Below are 23,145 nucleotides of genomic sequence, written 5' to 3' on the forward strand. Positions count from 1 at the left end.
GGGAAATTGCGTTTTTGCGGGAAATTGCGTTTTTGCGGAAAAACGCGTTTTTGCGGAAAATTGCGTTTTGCGGGAAATTACGTTTTTGCGGGAAATTGTGTTTTTGCGGTTTTGGCGGAAATGCGTTTTTTGCGGTTTTGACGGAAAAGCGCGTTTTGTGGGTTTTAGAGGAAAATGTGTTTTGCGGTTTTGGCGGGAAAACACGTTTTTGGGTTTTGGCGGGAAAACGCGTTTTTGTGGTTTTTGTGGGAAAACGCGTTTTCACGGGAAAACTGATTTTTACAGTTTTGACGGAAAATTGCATTTTTGCGGTTTTGGCGGAAAAATGCGTTTTTGCGGTTTTGGCGGGAAAACGTGGTTTTGCGGCTTTGGCGGGAAAACGCGTTTTTGTGGGATCAAAAATAAACATTTCATTTGGATTAATGGGTCAACTTGGGTTGGGTCAACTTGGGTTGGGTCAATCTATGGGTCATGACCCATTTTGACACCCCTACGCAGAACCAATGCAGATCAAGCAGATCACGCATAACAAATGCAGATCTAACTGATTTAATTTATTTATCAAATTAGCATATTTGACCAAATGTTAAAAAATAGTTTTGTAAGATAAATATCTAAAACAAGAGGACAAATTCTTACAAATTATTTTTATTATTTTAATAAATACAAGGAAATTTAAACATTATATAAAAGGTAAATACAATTACAACATACAATAACACTAAAAGATTTTTTCCCATAATTTATTTGCAATAATTTCTCTATTGTTTACCATAAAATTTTCTTGTCCGATTTTCAGCTTTTCCAAATAACTTTTTTCACCCGTAGAACTAGCATTTCCAATCTCTGCATGGTTTGGGTAGGAATGGGTTTTTACGGTTGTAATTATTACGATTTACTTAGGAAAACCAAATAAATAATATATGCTTTAAATCTTTTTATTAACAAATTTTTATAAAATAAATTATTACTAGAGATAACAAATGAAATAAACTATTTAACTATAGTTTTAAAGGAGTTCATTTTTAGTTTTAAAATGAATTAAATGGGCTAAATGAAATTATTAATAAAGAATCAATGCAGGAAAAAATAAAAAAAATACATAATTTGTCTCCTGCAAAATACCCAGCACATTTTTCTCCTTAATTGCAGATCAGTGATTTACTTCCTAAAATGAATCTGCATGCAGATTTAACTGGATTTTCTTATTATGCATTTAAAAAGGTGATTGGAAAACAAATGCAGAACTATCTGCAAATCTAATGTTCTGCATAAAATCTGCATTTTCATCTGCATCTCATTCATAGCCTTAATGATCTTATCTAATATACTCTGAATGCTTAGGTGATAGATGGTGATTGTGGGAGATTGAGCACATCCCTCGCATAAAGGCACATCAAATAAGGGCATGACTGGTTCAAACGCAGTGGTTACGGTTGTGAGAATTTGCGGATGCGAGTGGTTGCGGTTTCTAGCGGTTTTAAAAGATTATATGACTGGTTATGCAGTTAAAAATTAATGCGTTTGCGGGATACTTATGACTGGTTAACTACCAAATACATCATCGGTTAAATAATAAATTAACAATATTTATTTTTTATATAATTATAAAAATATAAAAATCGTAATATTATAATAAATATGAAAATTATATTTAGAAAGTTATAGTCTTAAAATTTTAAAATTACAGAAAATATTTTTATTTTAAAATTTATATAATATTAATTAAAATATAATAGATATATTTTAGTATTTTTTATTCCAATTTAAAATTTTAATTGAATATTTGTTTTTGTATTTATATGGTTTTTGAAAAAAAAAAGAAAAAAAAATTATTCTTCCGCAACTGCCCGCAAACGTTAGTTGGAACCAGCTTTTGATTATAAGAGGTTCAGAGCGGTTTGAAGCTATTTATAGGGGTTTGTATAATTGTTTCGAAACGTTGTCAACCGCTTCTAGCCGCAAAAAGTATGTTTGTAGTGGGTGGTAGCGGAAAAAATCAGTGATGCCCTAAATTGAATTCAATCCATTAGTCAAATAACGGTTAACAAAATATACCGATTTGAAGGGGAAAAAAATTACTATAAAAGAAAAAGATCAAAGACGAGAAGGGACATTCACAAAACACGTTATTCAACACAAGAACTAAACTTCTACCACTCATTCTTCTTGCCGAATTCATCATCAAACAGTTTACGAGTAATTTTTTCTTTTATAATCATTTTTAATCAGTCAATAAATATTTTTCAAATAATTCACCATTGAATTTGTGTCTACTTCCCATATGTGCCGAATTTAGATTAACAATGATCGACCGACGATACACTCTCTCTTCCATGCTTTTTGTAGTTTTACTATGAAATATAGCAAAGTTGAGAGGTCCGTTCTCATTTAAGTCTTCTATATTAACTAAACCTCAAACACTCTTACCAAATTTGATTTGAAGTTTATGTTTACATCTTGTCAATTTAAAAGTCTCATTCATTTTGCCCCCAAGTGATTAATTCATTGTATGTCAATCATTGTCATTAGAACCCAATTACTTTTTTTTCTATCATCATTCGATTATAAACTCATACAGTATACTGTTCCTTATTTGATTTCTAATGAGGAGAAAAACAACAATTATTCAAATGAAAGTGACAAAACAATAAACAACTGAACCATGTTTCTTGAAGTGTCCAACTATTTAAAAAAAAAAAACAAAACGCTCTGCGGCGACTGCGATGACGATTTACTAGGGTACCATGGATCAGCGACGGTGGAATCCCGGAATCCGGGAAAATCTGCTCAAGACGGTATTCGATTGGATGAGGTATGAGGGGAAAAGTGGGATCTGTAGACGAGATTGGGGAGGACAATCTCGATCGGATCGGCGAGGGTTGGTGGGAGAATCATCACGATATGGAAAAAGGATCGGGCTCTCAGATTTTTTAAAACCAAAATCTTTTCTTATCGAAGGTACGATCTCTGTAATCATCAATACAGAATCCTTTCCGATTGTCTCGATGGTGAATTCATATCAGCTACGATCGAGGAAAGTTGGATTTTGGAAAATAAGGATTTTCTCTTTTTTCTTGAAGGTTGTACGAGTGATAAAAAAGATTTCAAATTGCTTAATTGATTCTCGTATTTCAATTGCTACGGATGTTTATGAAAGATTTGGTATTAATGGATTAGATCTTTGGCAGAGAGGCATGGATTTGGAAGAGTACTATAAAGATGATTTTCGATTCAACTTCAATACCGCATTCGAAAGCTTACTTTCATACAAATCACTACTTCTCATTTTCTTGTTTGGCTTTTTGTTTACAATGTCTCAGAGTCAACTTATTGGAGGATCTGGTGAGATGAAAAACGATGATGGTGCTCGTAAGAGGCTGAAGATTTCGGTCCCTCACTTCAACAATTCAGATCTTATCAAGGGCTATTCCAAAACTTTAATTGGAAGATGCATGAATCCAGAGGAGCAGAACGTCAAGTTCTTGGTGGTGACGCTTCCTAAGATTTGGAACCTGGAAGACAAGGTGGTAGGCACGGACTTGGGGCTAGGGAGGTTCCAGTTCGACTTTGACGCAGAGGAAGATATCGAAACGGTGCTGAAGATGCAACCATTTCACTTTGACTACTGGATGATCTCGTTAGTACGGTGGCAACCAAGGAAGACAAAGAATTATCCGTCGGAAATCACCTTTTGGATTAAGGTTTTGGGAGTGCCATTGGAGTTTTGGGAAGCACCAACCTTCCAGAGCATTGGTGATGCGCTTGGTGTGACAAAAGATGTGGATCTGGACTATGGTAGAGTGCAAGTCACGGTTGATGGGTACAAGGAGTTAATATTCGAGACGACTGTGGATTTTAAGGGAGGCGAGTATTATGAAGAAGAAGAGGCTCCGGTAACATTGCGGTATGAAAAGCTGTTTGGTTACTGTAAAACTTGTTTCAGTCTTTGCCACAAGATGGAGAAGTGCCTGCAGACTATACAGAGCACGGATAAGCCGAAAGAGATAAGAGATGAAGACGAAAGCCATTACGATGATAAAGCTCGAAGCTACAAGGGGGTGGTTATCAACGGGAATGGAGGGCAACAAGATAGGGTAAGAGAGAAACGTGAGTACCAAGGAAAAGGAAAAGGGAAAATGTTTGAGGAAGGAGAAAAAAAATTGGGTTAAGGTTTCGGACAGGGAGCGTAAAACTCACAACAACAATCACCGTAGTGGCCATCGTGGTGGTGATGAAAACTCCCGTCACAGGAGCTATAGAAGGGACCAATCACGGACACATCAAGATGACCGTGTACGAGCTCCTGCAGGCTTGCGTGGTGCAACAGGTGCAGGTAGCGAGGCTCGAACGGATGGTTGCGAAGAAGGTGAGATTGTTGGGATGGAGCAGTCACGTCAAAAGGAGGAGAAGATACAGGTACCGGCTAAGCCTTCCCAAGCCTTTCTCGCTGAGCTACTGGAGACACAAGAAGGTCACTCTAAGGTAACCTTGGAACGTAAGGATGGAGATCAGGGATTAGTCTTGGAACAAATGGGTTTGGATTTAATGGAAGTTAATAGTCTAGCTTCTGATGTGGGTTTGGGGTTAGAAGAGCAGCATAGTGGTCATATTGGTAACGGGACTGGGGAGACTCTGGCGAATGTTTTTTCTGCGCTAAATGAGGAGGAGTTTGAGGACGATGATCCAATGCAGGAGGTAGTAGCAGATGATCCTGAAGAGAAGAAAAAGATTGACAATTCAGAAGTGAATGATCGGGTCAATGGTGAGGTGGAGAAGAGGCAAGGCGCCCGTAGAAAGGCGCTCAAGCCGTCGTTAGCTGCAGTAGCCTCCAACAAATGAAGCTGGCTCAGTTGGTGGCTGCGAAACGAACGGTAGTCAAAGCAGGTATGCGCCATGGAGATTCCTCCAAGCAGGGAGAGGAGAAGGGACCTTTAGCCCCTAAGCATGATCCTGCCAAGTACCTGAAAGATCCATGAATCAAGAAACCGCAAGTTATATGTGGCATGGGCATCGTATGGGTTATGGTTTTTTTATTGCTTCAATAAGATATTTGAGCTTTTTTATTTATTTTTTGCTTGAGTTGGTATTGTTTTCCGTTTGGTTCTTGTTATTGTGGGCTATGTGTTGGTCGTTCTTTATGGTTTTATTATGGAATAATAAGGTTTCTTTCGCTTGGTCTTGTTGGCATCATCTCTGGTTGCAAGGTGTAAGTGTAAGACTATTGGAGAATGTATTGTTTAAGTATATAGCTAGGCATTCCGAAAGCGGTTTATGGTTTCATTTATTTAGGTGGTACTGGATTATGAATGATATTTGGAGGCAATGTTTGGCTATTATATGTTCACTGCAGAAGCTACAATACTTGGTTTCATTAGACCGAGTAAATGAAGTGACGAGGAGAGCACTCCAAATAATTAAATGGGCTGGTCACGTAAAGGCAAAGCGGTTTTGTTTGGTTTCTCGATATATATTTTGGTTTGGAGACAATGTATTAAGCGTGAAGAGGACATACACAGTGGGCAGTGAATGTATTAGAATGTTTGTTTGTATTAGCATTTTGTCTTGTTATGCCGGTAAAATGGAATTTTCGGAATTAGGAATGGAATTAATTATGGTACAAGGTAAAATATGGGTCTCTTTATACCCGCTTGTTTTTTCTTGGGTACAAATCCTTAATTTTTTTTAATGAAAGTTTTAAGTTGGAATTGTCGAAGAATGGGAAGTAAGTGGACTATGAGTTATCTGAGAGAGATATGGCATAAACATAAACCAGATTTTTTGTTTCTATCAGAAACGAAGCAGGAATTTGACTTTGTACAAAGATTTCAACTTCATTCTGGTTTCGATAATCTAGTTACAGTGGATCCAAATGGTAGAAGTGGTGGATTAGCACTGTTTTATAATAATGAGTATCAGGTTGAGATTTTATACTCAAGTAATCGGATGATAGATGTGGAGGCAGTGGCCTTGGGGAAAAGAGTTTTTCTAACATTTGTCTATGGAGATCCGGTCCAAAAAATGAGGGAACAAGTTTGGGAACGTTTAACTAGGTATGGACTTTCAAGATCCGAACCATGGTTTATTATTGGCGATTTAAATGAAATTACTGGAAATCACGAAAAAGAGGGAGGTGTTGTGAGAAGTGCGGATTCATTTATTCCTTTCAATAATATGATAAGGAACAGCGGTTTGTTGGAATTTCCGGCCCGAGGAAACAAAATGTCCTGGCGAGGGAGAAGGGGAAAAGGAAAGGGGGCAGTGACGGTTAGATGTCGGTTAGATAGGGCCCTCGCAAATGAGGAGTGGCATACTCTATTTCCATGTTCTTATACAGAATATTTAGGAATGGTGGCATCTGATCACCGACCAGTGGTGGCGTATTTAGAGAATAAAGTGCCTCGAAGGAAGGGGCAATTTCGTTTTGATAAGAGGTGGGTTGGACAAGAGGGCCTTATGGAATCAATTTCCTTGGGCTGGTTAAATCATCGTGAAGGGAGAGAGGATGATATAGTGGAAAAAATAAGCAATTGTCGACATGAAATTGCAAGTTGGCGGAAAAATAATCCACCTTATGGAAAGGACAAGATTAGTGATTTGCAGAAAGCTCTTGAGGAGGTACAAACAGATGATACTAGATCTCAAGAGGATGTTATGGAGGTGACTAGAAAGCTTCAAGAAGCATATAAAGATGAAGAGGATTATTGGCATCAGAAAAGTAGGAATATGTGGTATTCTTCTGGGGATCTTAATACAAAATTCTATCATGCCTTGTCTAAGCAACGACGAGTTCGTAATAGAATAGTAGGATTATATGATACCGCTGGAAACTGGATTACAGAGGATAATGGGGTGGAAAAAGTGGCTGTAGACTATTTCGAAGAATTATTTACTACTACTTCACCTACAGGTTTTGACAGCTTTCTTACAGAGGTACCGATGGGGATCACGCCTCAGATGAATCAACGTTTGTTGAGGTTAGCAACCGAGGAGGAGGTTAAAGCGGCTTTGTTTATGATGCATCCAGAAAAGGCACCAGGTCCGGATGGCATGACAGCTCTTTTCTTTCAACATTCCTGGCATATTATTAAGAATGATCTGGTTGAAATGGTGAACAATTTTTTAGTTTCCGGAGAAATGGATTCAAGATTAAATATTACTAATATTTGTATGATTCCAAAGACGGAGAGACCCACAAGGATGACGGAGTTGAGGCCAATTAGCCTATGTAATGTGGGGTATAAAATTATTTCGAAGGTTCTATGTCAACGGTTGAGGTTATGTCTTCCGTCTTTCATTTCAGAAACACAGTCAGCATTTGTGGCTGGGAGGTTGATAACGGATAATATTCTTATAGCTCAGGAGATGTTCCATGGGTTACGGACTAATAAGGCATGTCAAGGAAAGTATATGGCAATTAAAACAGATATGAGTAAAGCGTATGATAGGGTAGAATGGAATTTTATTCAGGCTTTACTAGCAAAGATGGGTTTTGATCTTCATTGGATTAAGTTAATGATGGGGTGTATATCATCGGTCCAATATCAGGTTCTCCTAAATGGTCAACCACGAGGTTTAATTATTCCCCACCGAGGATTACGGCAAGGCGATCCTCTATCACCTTATTTATTTATATTGTGTACTGAGGCTTTGATTGCAAACATTAAAAAGGCAGAGCATGGAAAAGAACTAACAGGCATGAAGGTAGCCAGAGCATGTCCTTCGATTTCTCATCTGCTCTTTGCGGATGATAGTCTGTTCTTTTGTAAAGCTCAAAGGGATGAATGTCAAACTATTCTCCGGATATTAAAGGAATATGAGATGGTATCAGGTCAACTTATTAATTTTGATAAATCTTCGATTCAATTTGGGCATAAGATTGAGGAATCCATCAGGCAGGAATTGAGAGATATTCTGGGCATCCAGAATCTTGGAGGCATGGGAACTTATTTAGGATTACCAGAAATTCTTGGGGGTTCAAAGATTCAAGTTTTTAGCTTTGTGCAAGATAGGTTAAATAAAAGGGTCAATGGATGGACTTTTAAGTTTTTCACGAAAGGAGGAAAGGAAGTGATCATAAAATCAGTGGTAACGGCATTACCAAATCATGTGATGTCGGTTTATCGATTACCCAAGGCAACCGCGAAGAAATTGACAAGCGCGGTAGCACAATTCTGGTGGAGTCCATGGGGTAGTACAAAAGGTTTGCATTGGAAATCATGGGACAAAGTATGCATTAGTAAAGAGGAAGGTGGATTGGGATTTAAGGACATCACTGATTTCAATACGGCGATGCTTGGTAAACAGTTATAGAGACTGATTGAAAAGCCGAATACTCTATTTTCTCGAGTTTTCAAAGGTCGGTATTACAGGAATGCCTCACCCCTGGAACCGATTCGCTCATACTCTCCGTCATATGGATGGCGGAGTATCACATCTGCTAGATCTCTGGTAAGCAAAGGACTAATCAAACGGGTGGGATCAGGATCATCTATCTCTGTATGGAATGATCCCTGGCTCCCAACCACTCGCCCGAGACCAGCCAACAAAAACCAACACAATCATTATCCAGATCTCACGGTGGATTATTTCATTGATCCTACTACGCGGACTTGGAATTTGCAGGCACTTCGGACTCTTGTGGACCCACAGGATGTGAAACTAATAGAAAGCATACCACTGAGCAAGACTCAGATGGTAGATAGAACTGGATGGCATTTCACAAACAATGGAAAATATACGGTAAAATCAGGTTATCAGGTAGAGCGAGTTTACCCAGATCAGGAAAGACCACCAGTAATGTTTGGACCCACAGTAGATATTTTGAAGTCTTTTTGTTGGAAAATACGGTGTCCACCAAAGTTAAAACATTTCCTTTGGCAATTGGTAACGGGGTGTGTTGCAGTAAAGAAAAATCTGCAAGCACGGGGGTTAACTGGGGATATATGTTGTGCAAGATGTGGTGCTAACGAGGAGTCTATAAACCATGTGTTTTTTGAATGTCCTCCAGCAGTTCAGGTTTGGGCTCTCTCGCAGATACCATCAAATCCAGCTATTTTTCCAACAGAGTCTCTATATACAAATATGGATTATCTTTTCTGGAGAGTTCTTCCGCAATTAGAGGATCATCAGTTTGCATGGATACTCTGGTATATTTGGAAAGGACGGAATAATAAAGTTTTTAGCAATTTGGATATTGATCCTCGGGATACGCTTAAATTGGCAGAAACGGAATCTGCACTCTGGGCGGAAGCACAGCTAGTAAAAGAACAGAGAACGGTATCACAAGTCGATGTCATCTCTTTGCCGGAGATTCCAGGTAGATGGTGTTTCACAGATGGTTCTTGGAAGGAAAATGATAATTTTTCTGGACAGGGCTGGTTCAGTACTTTAGAAGGGTTTGCCGGGTTGATGGGGGCAAGGAATGTTCGGACTAGTCTTTCGCCTCTCCATGCAGAGATGGAAGCACTACTTTGGGCAATGGAATGTATGAGGAACTTACGTCAATTTCAGGTCACGTTTGCTACGGATTGTTCTCAATTGGTGAAGATGGTTTCAGAACCAGAAGAATGGCCAGCATTTGCAAGTTATTTGGAAGACATTAAAGTCCTGAAAGAAAATTTCCTCCAATCAGAGATCGTTCATGTATCACGAACGCAAAACTCAAGGGCGGACAGCCTAGCACGCAGTGCCAGGAGACAACCGTCTTTTGTTGTTCACATGGATCAATATACTCCGATTTGGTTTACAGAGTCTGTATGAGTCTGTATAAGTTGATGACAAAAAAAAAAAAAAAAACTGAACCATGTTTCTTCTGATTTCCTATATTCCACACAGAACACAAGTAGTTAGTAAAAAGAAAACAATGCAACTAACAACTTTGTTGTTGTTGTGCTTTACAACACAGAGTTTAGCTTAAATTTCTTTTTAGCTTTATAATTAATTTTGTGTTACCACCATCCACGACCAGTCCTACTAGATATTTCTTCAGCTACGTGGCATAATGGTGCAGCAACATTATTTACAAATTATCCAAATATTTTTATTATATATTTTTATTTTCCGATAATTATCTTTTAATTATATTTTATTTTACATATTTTAGTGGGTTTTCTGTTTAAGTAAGATTATGATTTTTCTAGATTTAAGGATTATTATAAATAGAAATTAAAGATTAAGTTTTATTCAATTTTATTTGATTAATAAAAAACTTTGTTTTTGAAAAAGAGTATATTATATCCTTTGTATTAATTTTATTAAACTCGTCAATCGAAAAAAGGTCCCAAACAAGATTCCATTGGTTGAATTTGCCCGTCTTCGTTCTAAACAAAAAAAAAAGAACTTGCAAATCCCAATTGAGGATTATATATATACTATTATTTGTGAAGTAAATTTTTAGAATCGAGCTCTCACGTTAAAAGTTAGAACAATTAATATCGTTTATATCCTTAATGAATAAATGTATAAATAAATTATAAAATAAAAACGAAATTTTAATTGATTTGATTAGATAATTGATTAATATTAATAATATTAAGATATATCCAAAATCTGAAAATATAATTTTAAAAAGAGATAATTTATGTATATATTGTATTGTTATCTGAAAAAGTCTTTTAGTAAAAAGTTAAAAACATAAATTATATAACTAAATATTAATCAAATAAAATTCTTAATTATATAATTAAAAATAGAATATGAATTTTCCAAAATCTAAAAATATAATTAAAAAAAATTTCTATATATATATATATACTGTATTATTATCTGAAAAATTATTTTATTAAAACGTTAAACACAAATTATATAATTTAATATTAATCAAACAAAATATTTTAATTATATAATTAAAAATATAATATTGAGTTATTTAAAAATTTATTTTAGTAATGAATATAGTGTACAAAAAAAATTTTCAAAAATTTATGAAAATGTTTAAGCCTGCCTCGCGGACAAAACACCTAGTAATCCCTTAATTGAGTTGTATATAGTTGTTTCCGCTGTATCACATAAATATATAATTTTTCATAATGATTAGTAGATTTAAATTTCGATACATTATCAATTCCGATTTCAACAAAAAGAAAAAAATTATTCAATGGTAGGGAGTCGGGACATAAGAGCATCTTTATTACCAAAATATTTCAAGTGAGTTTCCAAACTAAACACTACTAATGTTTTTGATTTTTCTTTAAAATTATGTTTTTGAATTTTTTTATATTTTTTACAGATATTTCTGAAATTGAATACTCAAAAGAACTTAAATCACTTCTAACAGCCTATCCAACACCTAACTAATTTTGACTTTAAATGTTATAATACAGGAAAATTCACTCAGTCCACCTCTATATTTAGAGAAAAAAAGTAGCATTCCTTTATAATAAAAGTCATTTTTTTATTAAAAAATAATCATTTAAATTTTTACTTTAATAATTGTAACCAAAAATAAATATTTTTGTAGTGAAATACACTTTTTTATTTTCACAATAGTTCTTAAAGAAATATTTAGTTTAAATAATATCATAATTTTATGAAATGTTAAAATAAATTGGGTTAATTTTTAACTTTCACAAAAAAAAATTATTTGTAATTTTTTTAAAAAAATATCAAGAATATTTCTTTTTAGAGAAAGAAATAGATGCATACATTAGAGACAAATCAATCTCTATTATAGAGTTTTCCTATTTTAGAGGAAAATAGGAGAATACATTGGAGATGTATATTCTATTTTCATAAAAAAAATATTTCTTGGTGAGATACTATTTAACATATCTTCTCTATTAAAAGAGAAGTACCATTTTTATCTACTATTTAGAAGTTTATTAGGACCATTTCATTAATCACATAATATGACATAATAATTAATAGGAACATTAATAATAAACTAATTTTAACTATAGATTTGAATTTTATTTTCAGTTATAACAAAATCTGTTGAGAAAAATCTAACAAAATCCTATTAAATTTTAAATAATTTTTATTAAATATTTCATTAATTAATTTCGTAATTAAGTAATATACTGCTTTCATTTAAATAAATTATCATCTACCACTAAAACAGGTTCAAATTTGTTAATCATGTTAGATTTGTTTTATACAAATGAAGTTATTAACATATGTTAAAAAATTATTTCTACAGCTATATATTTTCAAAAATCATATGTTGAAAAATATTTTTTATTTGATTATTTCAAATTATGAAAACTCGAAAACGTAATAAAAAAGTAAAATGTACAAAACAAGCCCCTATATTAATAAAGTAATAAGGAACTTAAACAATAAAATTAAAGAGTTATAAAATACATAACACTAAGATATAAATTGTATATTTAAATTTATATAATAATATCAAAATTAAATATTTATAAAATGAAAATATATCCGCACTATGTGCGGGATAAACTCTAGTCACTATTAAAGACGTTCTTAGAAAACTTTTATTCAGAGGTTTTCATAACAGTTTTTACTATTAGAAAGAAAAATAATAGAAAAACGTATGTCATTAAAAAAATGTATCTATTGGTTCAACTTCTATTTTAATATTAAAGTTCAACTATATAAAAATTAAGTTAAGTGTTTTTATTTTAAAATTTTAAGAAATATGAAGATAATCTTACTTGAAACGCATTGTTGGTCTATAAACCCCCAAAAAAGCCAAAACTACTCGACTATTATAAACGCACAAGATATGAGCCTGTTGCGTTGCAACCGATTTTTATTTGATTTTTAATTTAATACAAGTCATAAAATAATAAATCATTTTATTATAGTATTATGATTGTTTTTGCATGTGTTGTTTGAGATTTATTTTATAATTAAAACATTTTCACACATAAGTTTAAGTTAATTTTTGTATTTTATAATCATGGTCTATAGATGAGTTGTTATAAAATTTATACTAAAGATTAGAGAAAATACTATACATAAACATTTAAACTGACACAATCATGAAAAGTAAAAACGAAATGAAAGTTAAATACCCCAATCAAATCAATGACAACATTATACATGTTCTTATGTATTAATTTAATGTTTTATTAAATAAGTTTTTAAAATTTCATTTTGCTAGGACTTTTTGAAAAATGAAACAATCTATTTTATAAATCTCCTTTTTATTTAAAATAAAAAAATAAAAATATTAAATACTCTTTTACAATTTTATTTAAGATTTTAGAAAAGGTAAATTTACTGTCATATAACCTATTACAATTATCTTCTATTTAGAATTTCATAAAAAAAATATTTCTATCAAATAATTAATTTTAGTTATTAATAAATATTTTTAAAATTGCTATTTTTATAATTCATATCAATACTAATTTTACACTTATTTTGTTAATTAAATAATTTTTAGTATCATGTTCATCATTAAACACTCAAATAATGTATATCTTTTATAATTCTTTATCTTTACTATCTTTTAAAATAAATATTATAATAAAAAATAATAATTACAATAATAATTACAATAATAATAAGACTCTTAAATAATATTTATAATTAATTTTTTAAAAAACTCGTTTTTATTATTTTAGTATATGTATTTTTGATTGTTAAATAGTTTAACATATATCACATTTTTAAATATATAACTACCATGTATCACAATCATGTTAATTAGCAATTTTGAAGAACAAAGCTCAATATAATCTTTTATAATTATATTTTCATTAAAAGTTTAGAAAATAAAAATTATATTAAATAAATTGTTTTCAAATCTATTTTTAGGATTTTTAAAAAGGAAAATTTCTAAAAACATTACTACTAAATATTTTTTTAAAATCATTTTTACTATTAAATAATTTTTGAAAGTAGTTTCTTCAAAATTTGTTTTTATTATCTTATATATATTTAAACACATGTCACAATATTAGAAAGATAATTATTATCAAATATTTTTTTCCAATAATCTTTTGATTAGTATTTAAAAAAGAAAAATTACTATTAAATAATATATATAATAAGATTTTTAATAAAGTTCATTTTTGTTAATATCTTAGTATATATATTTTAATTATGAGATAGATTAACACATGTCATATTCTTAAATATATAATTGATATGTGTCGCGATCATGTTAATTACCAATTTTAAAGAAGTAAGCTTTATATAATAAAATTGTTAGTCTATAAATCCCCAAAATAAAAATTAAAGTGAAAACAAAGGGCAGTATGACAATTTTACGAGAGAGAGAGAGAGAGTAAGAAAAAGCAATAAAACGGAAGAGAAGAGAAAAAGAAAAGCAGAGTGAGAAAATAGCTTCGTGTCACTTGTCACCTCTATAAATCTCTCTCCATTGACAACCTTTCACTTCCATCAACACTCTCCTCCCAACACTCTCTCTCTTTATCTCCACTCATCAATCTCTCTTTCTTCCTCCGCTCTCTCTCTCTCAAATGGAAAAACCCATGGTTCCAACATGGAGACCCGACCCGGTCTACCGACCACCGGAGACGCCTCTGGAGCCCATGGAGTTCCTCGCTCGCTCTTGGAGCGTCTCAGCTCTCGAGGTCTCCAAGGCTTTGACACCTTCGAACCCTCAGATTCTCCTCTCCAAAACCGAAGAAGAACCCATCTCTGGCGACGGCGGCGATACGGAGGAGAACGGACTTGTCTCCGGAAACACCTTCTCCTTCGCGTGCTCAGAAACTTCTCAAATGGTGATGGATCGTATCTTGTCTCACTCTGTAAGTCTCCTTTTGTTGTTCGGATAAAAAAACAGAGCATTTGCGGACAAAGCTATGCATTTGTGTTCTCTTTTGTAAGATGTTGACACACTTTAATCTCTTTCCGTTTCTTTTGTTTTTTGTTTTTGTCTTCAGATTCTTAATTTCTTTTGTTTTTATCCTCAGGCTCTCTTAATTTAAGTTCTTGTTCTCTTCTTCATTGATTTTTTTTCTTTCCAAATCGAGACAATTTTGTTCATGGAGATCTCTATGAAAGAATGGAACTTTCACGCGCAATAATTGTAATTATTATTCAAACAAAAAAAAAAGATGAAAATTTATGATTAGATATCTACATGCTTTCTGGGACCCTTAACCACAAGATTTTTTTTTTTTTGTCATCATCTTCTGCAAAGAGTTCTCCTTTTGTCTCATGTTCATCATATTTTTAACAATAATAATGACAATTTGTGCAGCAAGAAGTGTCACCCAGAACATCCGGTCGGCTTTCACACAGTAGTGGCCCTCTCAACGGTTCTTTAACCGACAGTCCTCCCGTCTCTCCTCCCGAATCCGATGACATTAAGGTTTTCAGTTTATCTCTCTCTCTCTCTCTCTCTCTCTTTAATCATATAACTTAATTCTGGTTAAAAAAAATCTGGGTTTATTGTTTAGTTGGTTTCTGCAAAAGTTTGTGTTTTTCTCAATGTAAATGTTTTCAATTTTTACTGCTTCACTGACAATAACATTACCTTTCTCTTTATCCAACCATACCCAGAGATCATGTTTCTTTTTCTCCACTACTGTTTCCGATGTTTATTTTCAGTTTAACAACATTCGCTATTTAATAATTAATACAATTATTTACTCCTTAATCAATTGTTTTTCCTGGGTTTGTTTTGTCTTTATTTACTTTGATTTTGTCTTTTTCTTGTTCATCACTCTTCCAAGATCTTTCCTTTTCTAGGATTATTTATTTCTCTATCCATTTCTGGGGACTCCCTAATTTTGACTTTACTATGCAGCAGTTTTGTCGGGCAAACAACACTTCACTGAACAACATTAACTCCCAGTTCCGTTCCACGGCCACTACTCCGGGGCCTATAACCGCCACAGCTACACAGTCCAAGACGGTGGGACGCTGGCTTAAGGACCGCAGGGAGAAGAAGAAGGAGGAGACTCGAGCGCACAACGCTCAGATTCACGCGGCTGTCTCCGTCGCTGGCGTTGCTGCAGCTGTTGCCGCCATCGCAGCAGCCACCGCCGCCTCTTCTAGCTCCGGGAAGGATGAGCAGATGGCTAAAACCGACATGGCGGTTGCTTCTGCCGCGACCCTTGTTGCTGCTCAGTGTGTGGAGGCTGCTGAGTTGATGGGAGCTGAGAGGGAGCATTTGGCTTCTGTTGTCAGCTCCGCGGTTAATGTTCGCTCCGCCGGAGATATCATGACTCTCACCGCCGGTGCTGCCACAGGTTCAGTAGCTTCATTAACTCTGTATTTTGGGGTTTTGATTTGACTTTAAAGTTGGAAACTTGATGAAGAAAACGTTAGAATTGATATGAGGGTTGATTCAAAATTAGAATTTTGATGAAATCAAAGTTAATGTTTGGCTAATTTGATCTTAATGGTGCAGCTCTAAGGGGCGTGGCGACCTTGAAGGCGAGGGCGATGAAGGAAGTGTGGAACATTGCATCAGTGATACCAATGGACAAGGGTCTCACTTCTACTGGAGGATGCAGCAATGTTCACAATGGTAGCAACGGTAGTTCGAGCAGTAGTCACAGTGGGGAACTTATGCAACAAGAGAATTTCCTGGGAACTTGCAGCAGAGAGTGGCTTGCTAGAGGTTGCGAACTTCTCAAACGTACTCGCAAAGGTAACAACAAGTTCTTTCTTTTTTTGTTTACGTTTTAGTTCTTTGGATCTTTTGTTCTAATGCTTCTTTGTGTTACTTTTGCAGGCGATCTCCACTGGAAAATAGTTTCTGTTTACATCAACAAGATGAATCAGGTAAAGGTTTATTTCCCTTAGTGTCTCGAGATTTGTTCACTTTAGGAGATGATCGTTGATCTGATTAAAAAGATTAAAGAGAGCCTAGATTATTTGATAATCAGTGGGGAATCTTTAGTAGCTTCACATGGATGTGAACTTTGTTATATGAAACACACGAAAAGATGAGAAAATGAGATTTCAAATTGGCAGGAAAAGAAGAGAAAGCAGAAATAGTACTAAAGCTTGTAAAAATAAAAAGCATTGCTATGAAAATGATGATGATAATGAAATTATGGGATCCACTTTTTGTCTTTTTTTGCGTAAGCATCTTCTTTGAGAATCAACCATTTGTTTTTTGATTGTTTTGATTATTGATCTTGTAGGTTACACTGAAGATGAAGAGTAAGCATGTTGGCAAAACCTTCACCAAGAAGAAAAAGAGTAAGATATCATTTGCGCTTGTTACATAATTATATATATATATATATATATATATATATATATATATATAATATTTCATTCATAAAGATGATTTTTAAATTTAAAACCTGAAAAGATTGATAGGAGGTTTATCTAATTCCTTCCTAGACATTAAAGATGATTCTTCTAAATGGGGTTTAAGACATTAAAGAAGATTCTTCTAAATGGGGTTTAAAACAAAGAATGTTTTCTAGTTATATTTTGTTTGATATCACTCAATGGTAGCAAAGTTGAAAGCTTTATCTTTTTGTCACTATATACTGTCAATTATATGTGAACCCTGGTAAAGAGAATTCAAAACGTTGATGTGGGTCTGCTTTGGATATGGGGATTTGAGAAGAAAAAAAAAATGAAAAAGCAAAAGTGTATGTGTCTAAAGTAACTTATAAGATCAAATCAAAAGTGGCCCTCAATCTTTTACTTTTTGTCTATTCTTTGAATGTGAACTTGAAGACTCTTTGTTTAAAATGTTTTTTGTTCCAATTTTGGTTGCAGACATTGTGCTTGAAGTGATCAAGAATGTTCCAGCTTGGCCTGGACGACATTTGCTTGAGGGAGGAGATGATCTGAGATACTTTGGTTTGAAGACTGTCCTGCGAGGTGATGTGGAATTTGAATGCAAGAGCCAGAGGGAGTATGATATGTGGACGCAAGGTGTTTCGAGGCTTCTTGTGGTTGCTGCTGAAAGGAGATTTAGGATGTGAATAAACCGTTTTAAAAAGTCTGCCAAGTATGGGAGTGCGTTTTAACTTATGGGGTCAAAATTAAAACTTTGGTAAACTTTAGGGGTTCTTTTAAGGTAATGTTTTGTGGGTGGGTATAGGAATGTAATGGACCTACTTAGTCAAGGTTTCAAAAACGAAGGTGGGGAAGGGTTTGGTTTTTGATAAACAAAACTTAGTGGGGTGATCTGTATTGTTTAATTTCTTAGGTCTCTTTGTGTTGGTGGTCATTTTGTATAAAAAAACAAAGTTGAAGTAAGAGATAATATTTTATATTATTGATGAGTCCATTTTCCATATTTATTGGGAACATCAAATATGCTTCTTTTTTGTCCCACTGTTGGTGAAAAAATCCAGAAAGAATCTGCACATGTTTCTCATATGAAAGAAGAAGACAAAACAAATAATGAAGAGTTAGTCTGGTTGTGTTACAAAAGAAAAAAGAAAAAAGAAGAATTAGTCTGGTTACTGTTAACAACTTATCATGTGTTTCCTGAAGCCATCAGCACTGTCAACATTTATACTCGTGTTCTTAAAATTGGATAAATGGTCGGTTTAATCAGTGATTGTTAAGAAAAATTCATTCAGCCAAGAATGAAAGATAGCCCCCTTCGCAGAATTTACACAAATGCATAGACATTTGCATTCAGACTAAATATATTAAAAATATCCGCTATATATATCACTATTCTAGAGATACCTTGGTTAACAAGTAATCCCTACAAAAGCTAGTCAAATTAAAAACACAGAGCACAAAAGCAACCCAGTCATTTTAAGGCTTGTGCTCGTAATTAATTCTTAGTACTGGGGACATCAGATAAGATGAAACCAAACCAGCCACTTATTGTTTTTGGTCTGGAGTTTCACCAGAATATCCAGGAGTTTGAGGAAGAGACTGATGCTGTCCAGATAAAGATTAGCAGCAGCACGGTAATACTCATTGTAGTCAAGTTTCCTGGTCAGCTTGACAAAGACTATGTCTCTGAATAATATGATTGCAGCTAAACAATGGGTATCCACAGATGATAGAATATGTACATTTTAATGTCTCTTCAAAAAAAAAACTAAAAATAAATCTGAATTGTTTGAGAGTTAGCAAGTAATACTTGTATCAAACAAGAGACAGTGATGGTAAGGAGGGCACCGAAGAGGAATAGCTCAAGGAAGGAGAAATCACTGTTGATTAGACCTATGACCATTGTAGCAGTGAGAATTGCAGTCTCCAGAACCATCATCCCTGTGTTCAGAAGTAATTAGATATATTAATGTAACATGAAAATCACATTCTGTTTTTTTTTCCCAGTAGATGGTTATAGAAATAGAGTTAACATAGTTTCTTGATGTGGGTTGTAGCTCGGGCTTGGATCAAAGAAGATGATCAAGTGGTTCGAAGTTTCTGAACAAGATAGAAGGTTCAATGTTTCAGCTGAGTACACAACAAGAAACTACTCTTGTATTATGAGACTCTAAGACAAAGAGAGTGTCTCAAAAGGAAACACAAGTCGGGGACAAACCCATGTGAAGATGCAGAATACGGGAGAATTGATGATGTCAAAGATTCAGAATATGTTATCTGAAGGAGCAAGGCAGTGTGCTTGCTCACCAAGTTTAACCTAAAGTACCATTTGTTGTTTGGATATAAAAGAGGCTTTATGTTTTAGGTTAGAGTGTAACCAAGAGAGAGAGAAAACAAAGAAGTGTAAAGCGAGAGAGAGAGAGAGAGAGAGTGAGTCACTCTTGTGAAAAACACTTAAGATCTGTTTTGATCGGTTCTAGTCAGAGCCAGGCTTAGAATTTTAAAGGCTAGAAATCCAAAATGAAAAAAATGGCCGGAAAACATTTTGCATGTGGGGAGTTTCAAACTCTGGTTTAGAATCCTAAACAATGGCTATTTAACCACTGCAAAGACACACTTTTAGGAAAATGTGGCCGATTATTTTGATATTATCTATCAGCCTGAAGCCTATGCTTTTTTTGCTTGGGCCCAGGGCCGGTTCTGGTTCTAGTGGAAGGTTGAAAGGCCTTCTTTTCTCCCCAGAGGTGAGTATAGCTCTCTTCCACATTGGAAGAGGAGGTGAACACCGGGTCAACAAAAATCTAGTGTGTCATTATCTTTCATGCTTTGTTCTTTCATTCTTTTTCTATTTTGCTTGCTCTGTTTCTGTTTCTGAATCTGTTTCTACAAGTCTTTCACGTGACTGAAACAAGACAAAGCTTGAGACTTTGTGTGGATAAATCTCCACACTGGACATATAAGCATGGATCATGTTTTCCCCTGATCCATATTAAAAAAAAAAACAAGATATTAAAACTCCAACTTTTAAGATATTCAAAAGCAGCAGCAGTAACTAGTCAGAGATAGCACAAAGACAGCCATTCTCAAACAGAGATCTGGATGCAACACTTGTCTCCACTTTGAACTTGTTATCCATATCCAGTGTTGGTTAATTGCATTCCCAAACAAAGAAGATCCAAGGCAAAATGCTAAGAATGATGATAAATAAGATGAATGGATCTGAGACAAATAATTATTTGATCAACGGCCACTTTTCTCTGCTTCAGTCTCTCTCTCTCTCTATGGGGTGGTTTAGGTCATGGGCAAAGGCTTTCTCATTGGGAAACTGCTTGTCGTTGGTTTGCGTGTTTCGGTGACTTAACTAGGTTTATATCAACTTAACCACGGTTTGGTTTTGTATACTTCTCTTAGTTACTGTCTTTTTGGCAGATTTTATCAAATTCATTCAGAGGATAATTACTGAAAAAGAAGATATATTGGAAAACCGATCAGATTTTTATTTTAAAGCCGTTCTTGGGAGTTTTCAGCTTGATAAGAAAGGCATAATAGTTTATCGAATATTCCAAATCACATGTAGCTTTTCTTCAAGAGATTCCTTGCAAAACAAGTAAGCCCTTAAACTCAAAGTCTTGAGATTTGAGAGTTATCATAATCTTTACAAAATATATATATGTAACCAATCATTAAGAGCAAATAGCATAAACAAGCCTTATAAAGTTTTGTGTCTGGAACTAGATCTAAATAACCCATGATGAGGACATTAACAGATAGGATGTGTGCATCAAATCACTAAGTATGGACGAGAATACCAACGAGATTGAGGAAGAGATTGATGACGTCCAGGTAAAGAGAAATAGCAGCATGGATATACTCGTCGTAGTTGAGTTTCTTGATCAGCTGGTTCGTGTCGTAGATGATGTAACCGCAGAAACAGACTGAAGCTACACAGCTGAATATCATCGACGATAGCTTCCCCAGAGGATGGAATACCTAATATACATTTTTGTTTTCACCAATCTTTTAATGTCTCTTCTTCATAGACTATAAATGAATCATATTTGTTTTAGAGTTGGTGTGTATATATATACCTGTATCGTAGCGAAGACGAGGATGATAAGGAGGGATCCGAAGAGGAACGGTGCAAGGAAAGAGAAGTCATGGCCTCTCCTTACTGCCCAGAAAGTGTATATCGTTAACCCCACGACCATTGTAGCTGTGAGAACCGCAGCCTCCAGAACAATTCTCCCTGTTTTTTTTATTCACAAGAGTTAGATTGTAATATCAGTCAAAGTTAATCTTGTTCTTCATCCTCTAAAGTAGCTAACGGGATCGAGCCAAGTATGTGCGTGAACTTAAGGTGCAAGTAATACATAGATCATCTTTCAAAACAGAGAACATCCAAGGCAAAAGGGTAAACAATGATGATGACATGACATGTCTTTGATCAGCACTCACAATACTACAAGCAGACCAATAATGGAGATAATAACCATACCTTTTGAAAAAGAGCAGCAAAGTCCCACGGCGAAAGAGATGGAGAGAGTGAAGAGCATTAAGATTATGAGGTTGACGGGATGCTTCTTCGCAAAAACAATCAGTGGCCACAGCACTACAAACACACACATGAAAAGCAAACACCATCAGTACAAATGATCAATGAAACCTCCTTTAAACTAAGATCTGTTATGTACAACTTATCAAACAGTAGTGAGTAGTCGAAGATCAAGAAATAAAGAAGACGCAACTGAGGAGAGGAAGAAGGAGCGAGACAAAGAAGACGACAAGGCCGGGTGTGGTTGTCGTGATGAAGACAGATATCTCGCCTACGAAGAAAACGACGGAGGAGACTCCGACAGTCACGATCAGCTGAAGAGTCAAGATAGCGTAAACCTTCCTTATGAAAGCCCAGCGAAGCTCGGTGCTCTCCGTCATCTTAGGATAAAGCTCTTTACCACCGATCACTACACCACTCTCTATGTCAGATTTCTCCATTGTTGTTGAAAATATCCTGAAAGAAAGAGAGAAAATAAGGTCTTTGCTTTTTCTTGGTGAGAAGGAAGTTACTAGGAAAGTGTTGATAAATAGAGAGGAACTAAAGGGGTTATAGTGATGAACTTTTTTTCTTTTTCTTTTTTGGTGTCAAAAGTTTCAAACTAGTGATTAAGTTAAACTATTCTTACACTGTGGTTAATGCAAACAAACTCTTTTTTTCTTGGACAAAATGCAAACAAACTTAAACCCAATTATAGCCAGACACGCGGAGTATGTTCGAGGGGAGTTTTCGCGTGTATTGACTCTCCTTCCAACAGTGTATCATCCAGTCACTGTCATTCTCCATAGGGACGAATTGTAATACGACATGTGGAAGAGGTAGACCGCGTTGCTTTGTGTTATTGTCGTATGATAAAATGTTGCATGGAAATAGATAGGGGGGACCATACTGTACGTAAGAAAGTTTTGTGTACTATATATAACAACCTGGGGTAGTCTTTTCTAATGCATATGTGTATATTAGTCATGCACATATCGTAAATATTAAAGGATATTAATAATACTGACTACGTAGATAACCCTAGCTACGATAACAATTGTTAGCTTGTTTTGTTTGTTGTAACAAAACTACAAGTTACTTAAATGTATATGACAGTCTAGTGGGAAGAGATGAAAACAATGTAGAAGAGTTTAAAATACTCCCTTCATATATGCCCCACCAAATGTATACATATTTGGCATCTAAAAATAAAAGATAAAGAATAAAGACACTGATAAATCATTATTATTTAGTTTTCTTTGAGACTCTTTTGAGTTTCTTGCGATGAAGATGCCCTTAGTCAATGTAGTCTACTCAGATACATTGATAATGCACATGTGTAATTGTTCTACAAGATTTTGATTCTATACATAAACTGTGATTAATTAGATACCAACCATTCCATTACAATTCTTTGTTTCTTTGTTGTAACAACCACAAATGACTTAAGTGGGATATAT

At 34.6% G+C, this 23,145-nt stretch overlaps 3 protein-coding genes across 5 annotated transcripts; 2 read left to right on the plus strand and 1 right to left on the minus strand.

Moving 5' to 3' along the window:
• The first annotated feature begins 2,643 nt into the window (after positions 1-2,643).
• Positions 2,644-5,283, plus strand: LOC106369194 (uncharacterized protein At4g02000-like). Of its 2 annotated transcripts, none has more exons than XM_048775699.1 (2): positions 2,644-3,083; positions 3,324-5,283. In XM_048775699.1, exons 1-2 carry the CDS (start codon positions 2,748-2,750, stop codon positions 4,170-4,172), a joined length of 1,185 nt encoding a protein of 394 aa, XP_048631656.1. In that variant the 5' UTR covers positions 2,644-2,747; the 3' UTR covers positions 4,173-5,283. The 2 variants fall into 2 exon arrangements, with proteins under 2 accessions (XP_048631656.1, XP_013664757.2); XM_013809303.3 differs by having other exon boundaries at positions 2,653-2,961.
• Positions 5,284-14,169: 8,886 nt separating this feature from the next.
• On the plus strand, positions 14,170-18,136 carry LOC106369193 (VAN3-binding protein-like). Of its 2 annotated transcripts, none has more exons than XM_048775707.1 (7): positions 14,170-14,687; positions 15,143-15,253; positions 15,695-16,136; positions 16,298-16,540; positions 16,625-16,674; positions 17,040-17,097; positions 17,632-18,136. In XM_048775707.1, the coding sequence occupies exons 1-7, from the start codon at positions 14,397-14,399 to the stop codon at positions 17,838-17,840; spliced, it is 1,404 nt and encodes a 467-aa protein (XP_048631664.1). In that variant the 5' UTR covers positions 14,170-14,396; the 3' UTR covers positions 17,841-18,136. The 2 variants fall into 2 exon arrangements, with proteins under 2 accessions (XP_048631664.1, XP_013664755.1); XM_013809301.3 differs by having other exon boundaries at positions 14,293-14,687; positions 15,692-16,136.
• A 2,807-nt stretch (positions 18,137-20,943) lies between these two features.
• On the minus strand, positions 20,944-22,146 carry LOC106365380 (BI1-like protein). The gene is made up of 4 exons (NM_001316163.1): positions 21,900-22,146; positions 21,650-21,763; positions 21,243-21,400; positions 20,944-21,144 (listed from the first exon to the last, which is right to left on the minus strand). Exons 1-4 carry the CDS (start codon positions 22,144-22,146, stop codon positions 20,944-20,946), a joined length of 720 nt encoding a protein of 239 aa, NP_001303092.1.
• Positions 22,147-23,145: the final 999 nt, after the last annotated feature.

Source organism: Brassica napus, chromosome A1 (genome assembly GCF_020379485.1).
Source record: "Brassica napus cultivar Da-Ae chromosome A1, Da-Ae, whole genome shotgun sequence".
Classification (NCBI taxonomy): domain Eukaryota; kingdom Viridiplantae; phylum Streptophyta; class Magnoliopsida; order Brassicales; family Brassicaceae; genus Brassica; species Brassica napus.

What these genes read in the sequence shown, in the direction of transcription:
- LOC106369194 (XM_048775699.1), top strand. Translation starts at nt 2,748, where the DNA reads ATGGATCAGCGACGGTGGAATCCCGGAATCCGGGAAAATCTGCTCAAG. An exon ending in TTTTCTCTTTTTTCTTGAAG is followed by an intron (nt 3,084 to 3,323) that starts GTTGTACGAGTG and finishes ACAATGTCTCAG; the next exon opens with AGTCAACTTATTGGAGGATC.
- LOC106369193 (XM_013809301.3), top strand. Translation starts at nt 14,397, where the DNA reads ATGGAAAAACCCATGGTTCCAACATGGAGACCCGACCCGGTCTACCGA. An exon ending in CCGAATCCGATGACATTAAG is followed by an intron (nt 15,254 to 15,691) that starts GTTTTCAGTTTA and finishes TTTACTATGCAG; the next exon opens with CAGTTTTGTCGGGCAAACAA. An exon ending in CTTCACCAAGAAGAAAAAGA is followed by an intron (nt 17,098 to 17,631) that starts GTAAGATATCAT and finishes TTTTGGTTGCAG; the next exon opens with ACATTGTGCTTGAAGTGATC.
- LOC106365380 (NM_001316163.1), bottom strand. Translation starts at nt 22,146, where the DNA reads ATGGAGAAATCTGACATAGAGAGTGGTGTAGTGATCGGTGGTAAAGAG. An exon ending in GCTCCTTCTTCCTCTCCTCA is followed by an intron (nt 21,764 to 21,899) that starts GTTGCGTCTTCT and finishes GTGTGTTTGTAG; the next exon opens with TGCTGTGGCCACTGATTGTT. An exon ending in TTGCTGCTCTTTTTCAAAAG is followed by an intron (nt 21,401 to 21,649) that starts GTATGGTTATTA and finishes TAAAAAAAACAG; the next exon opens with GGAGAATTGTTCTGGAGGCT.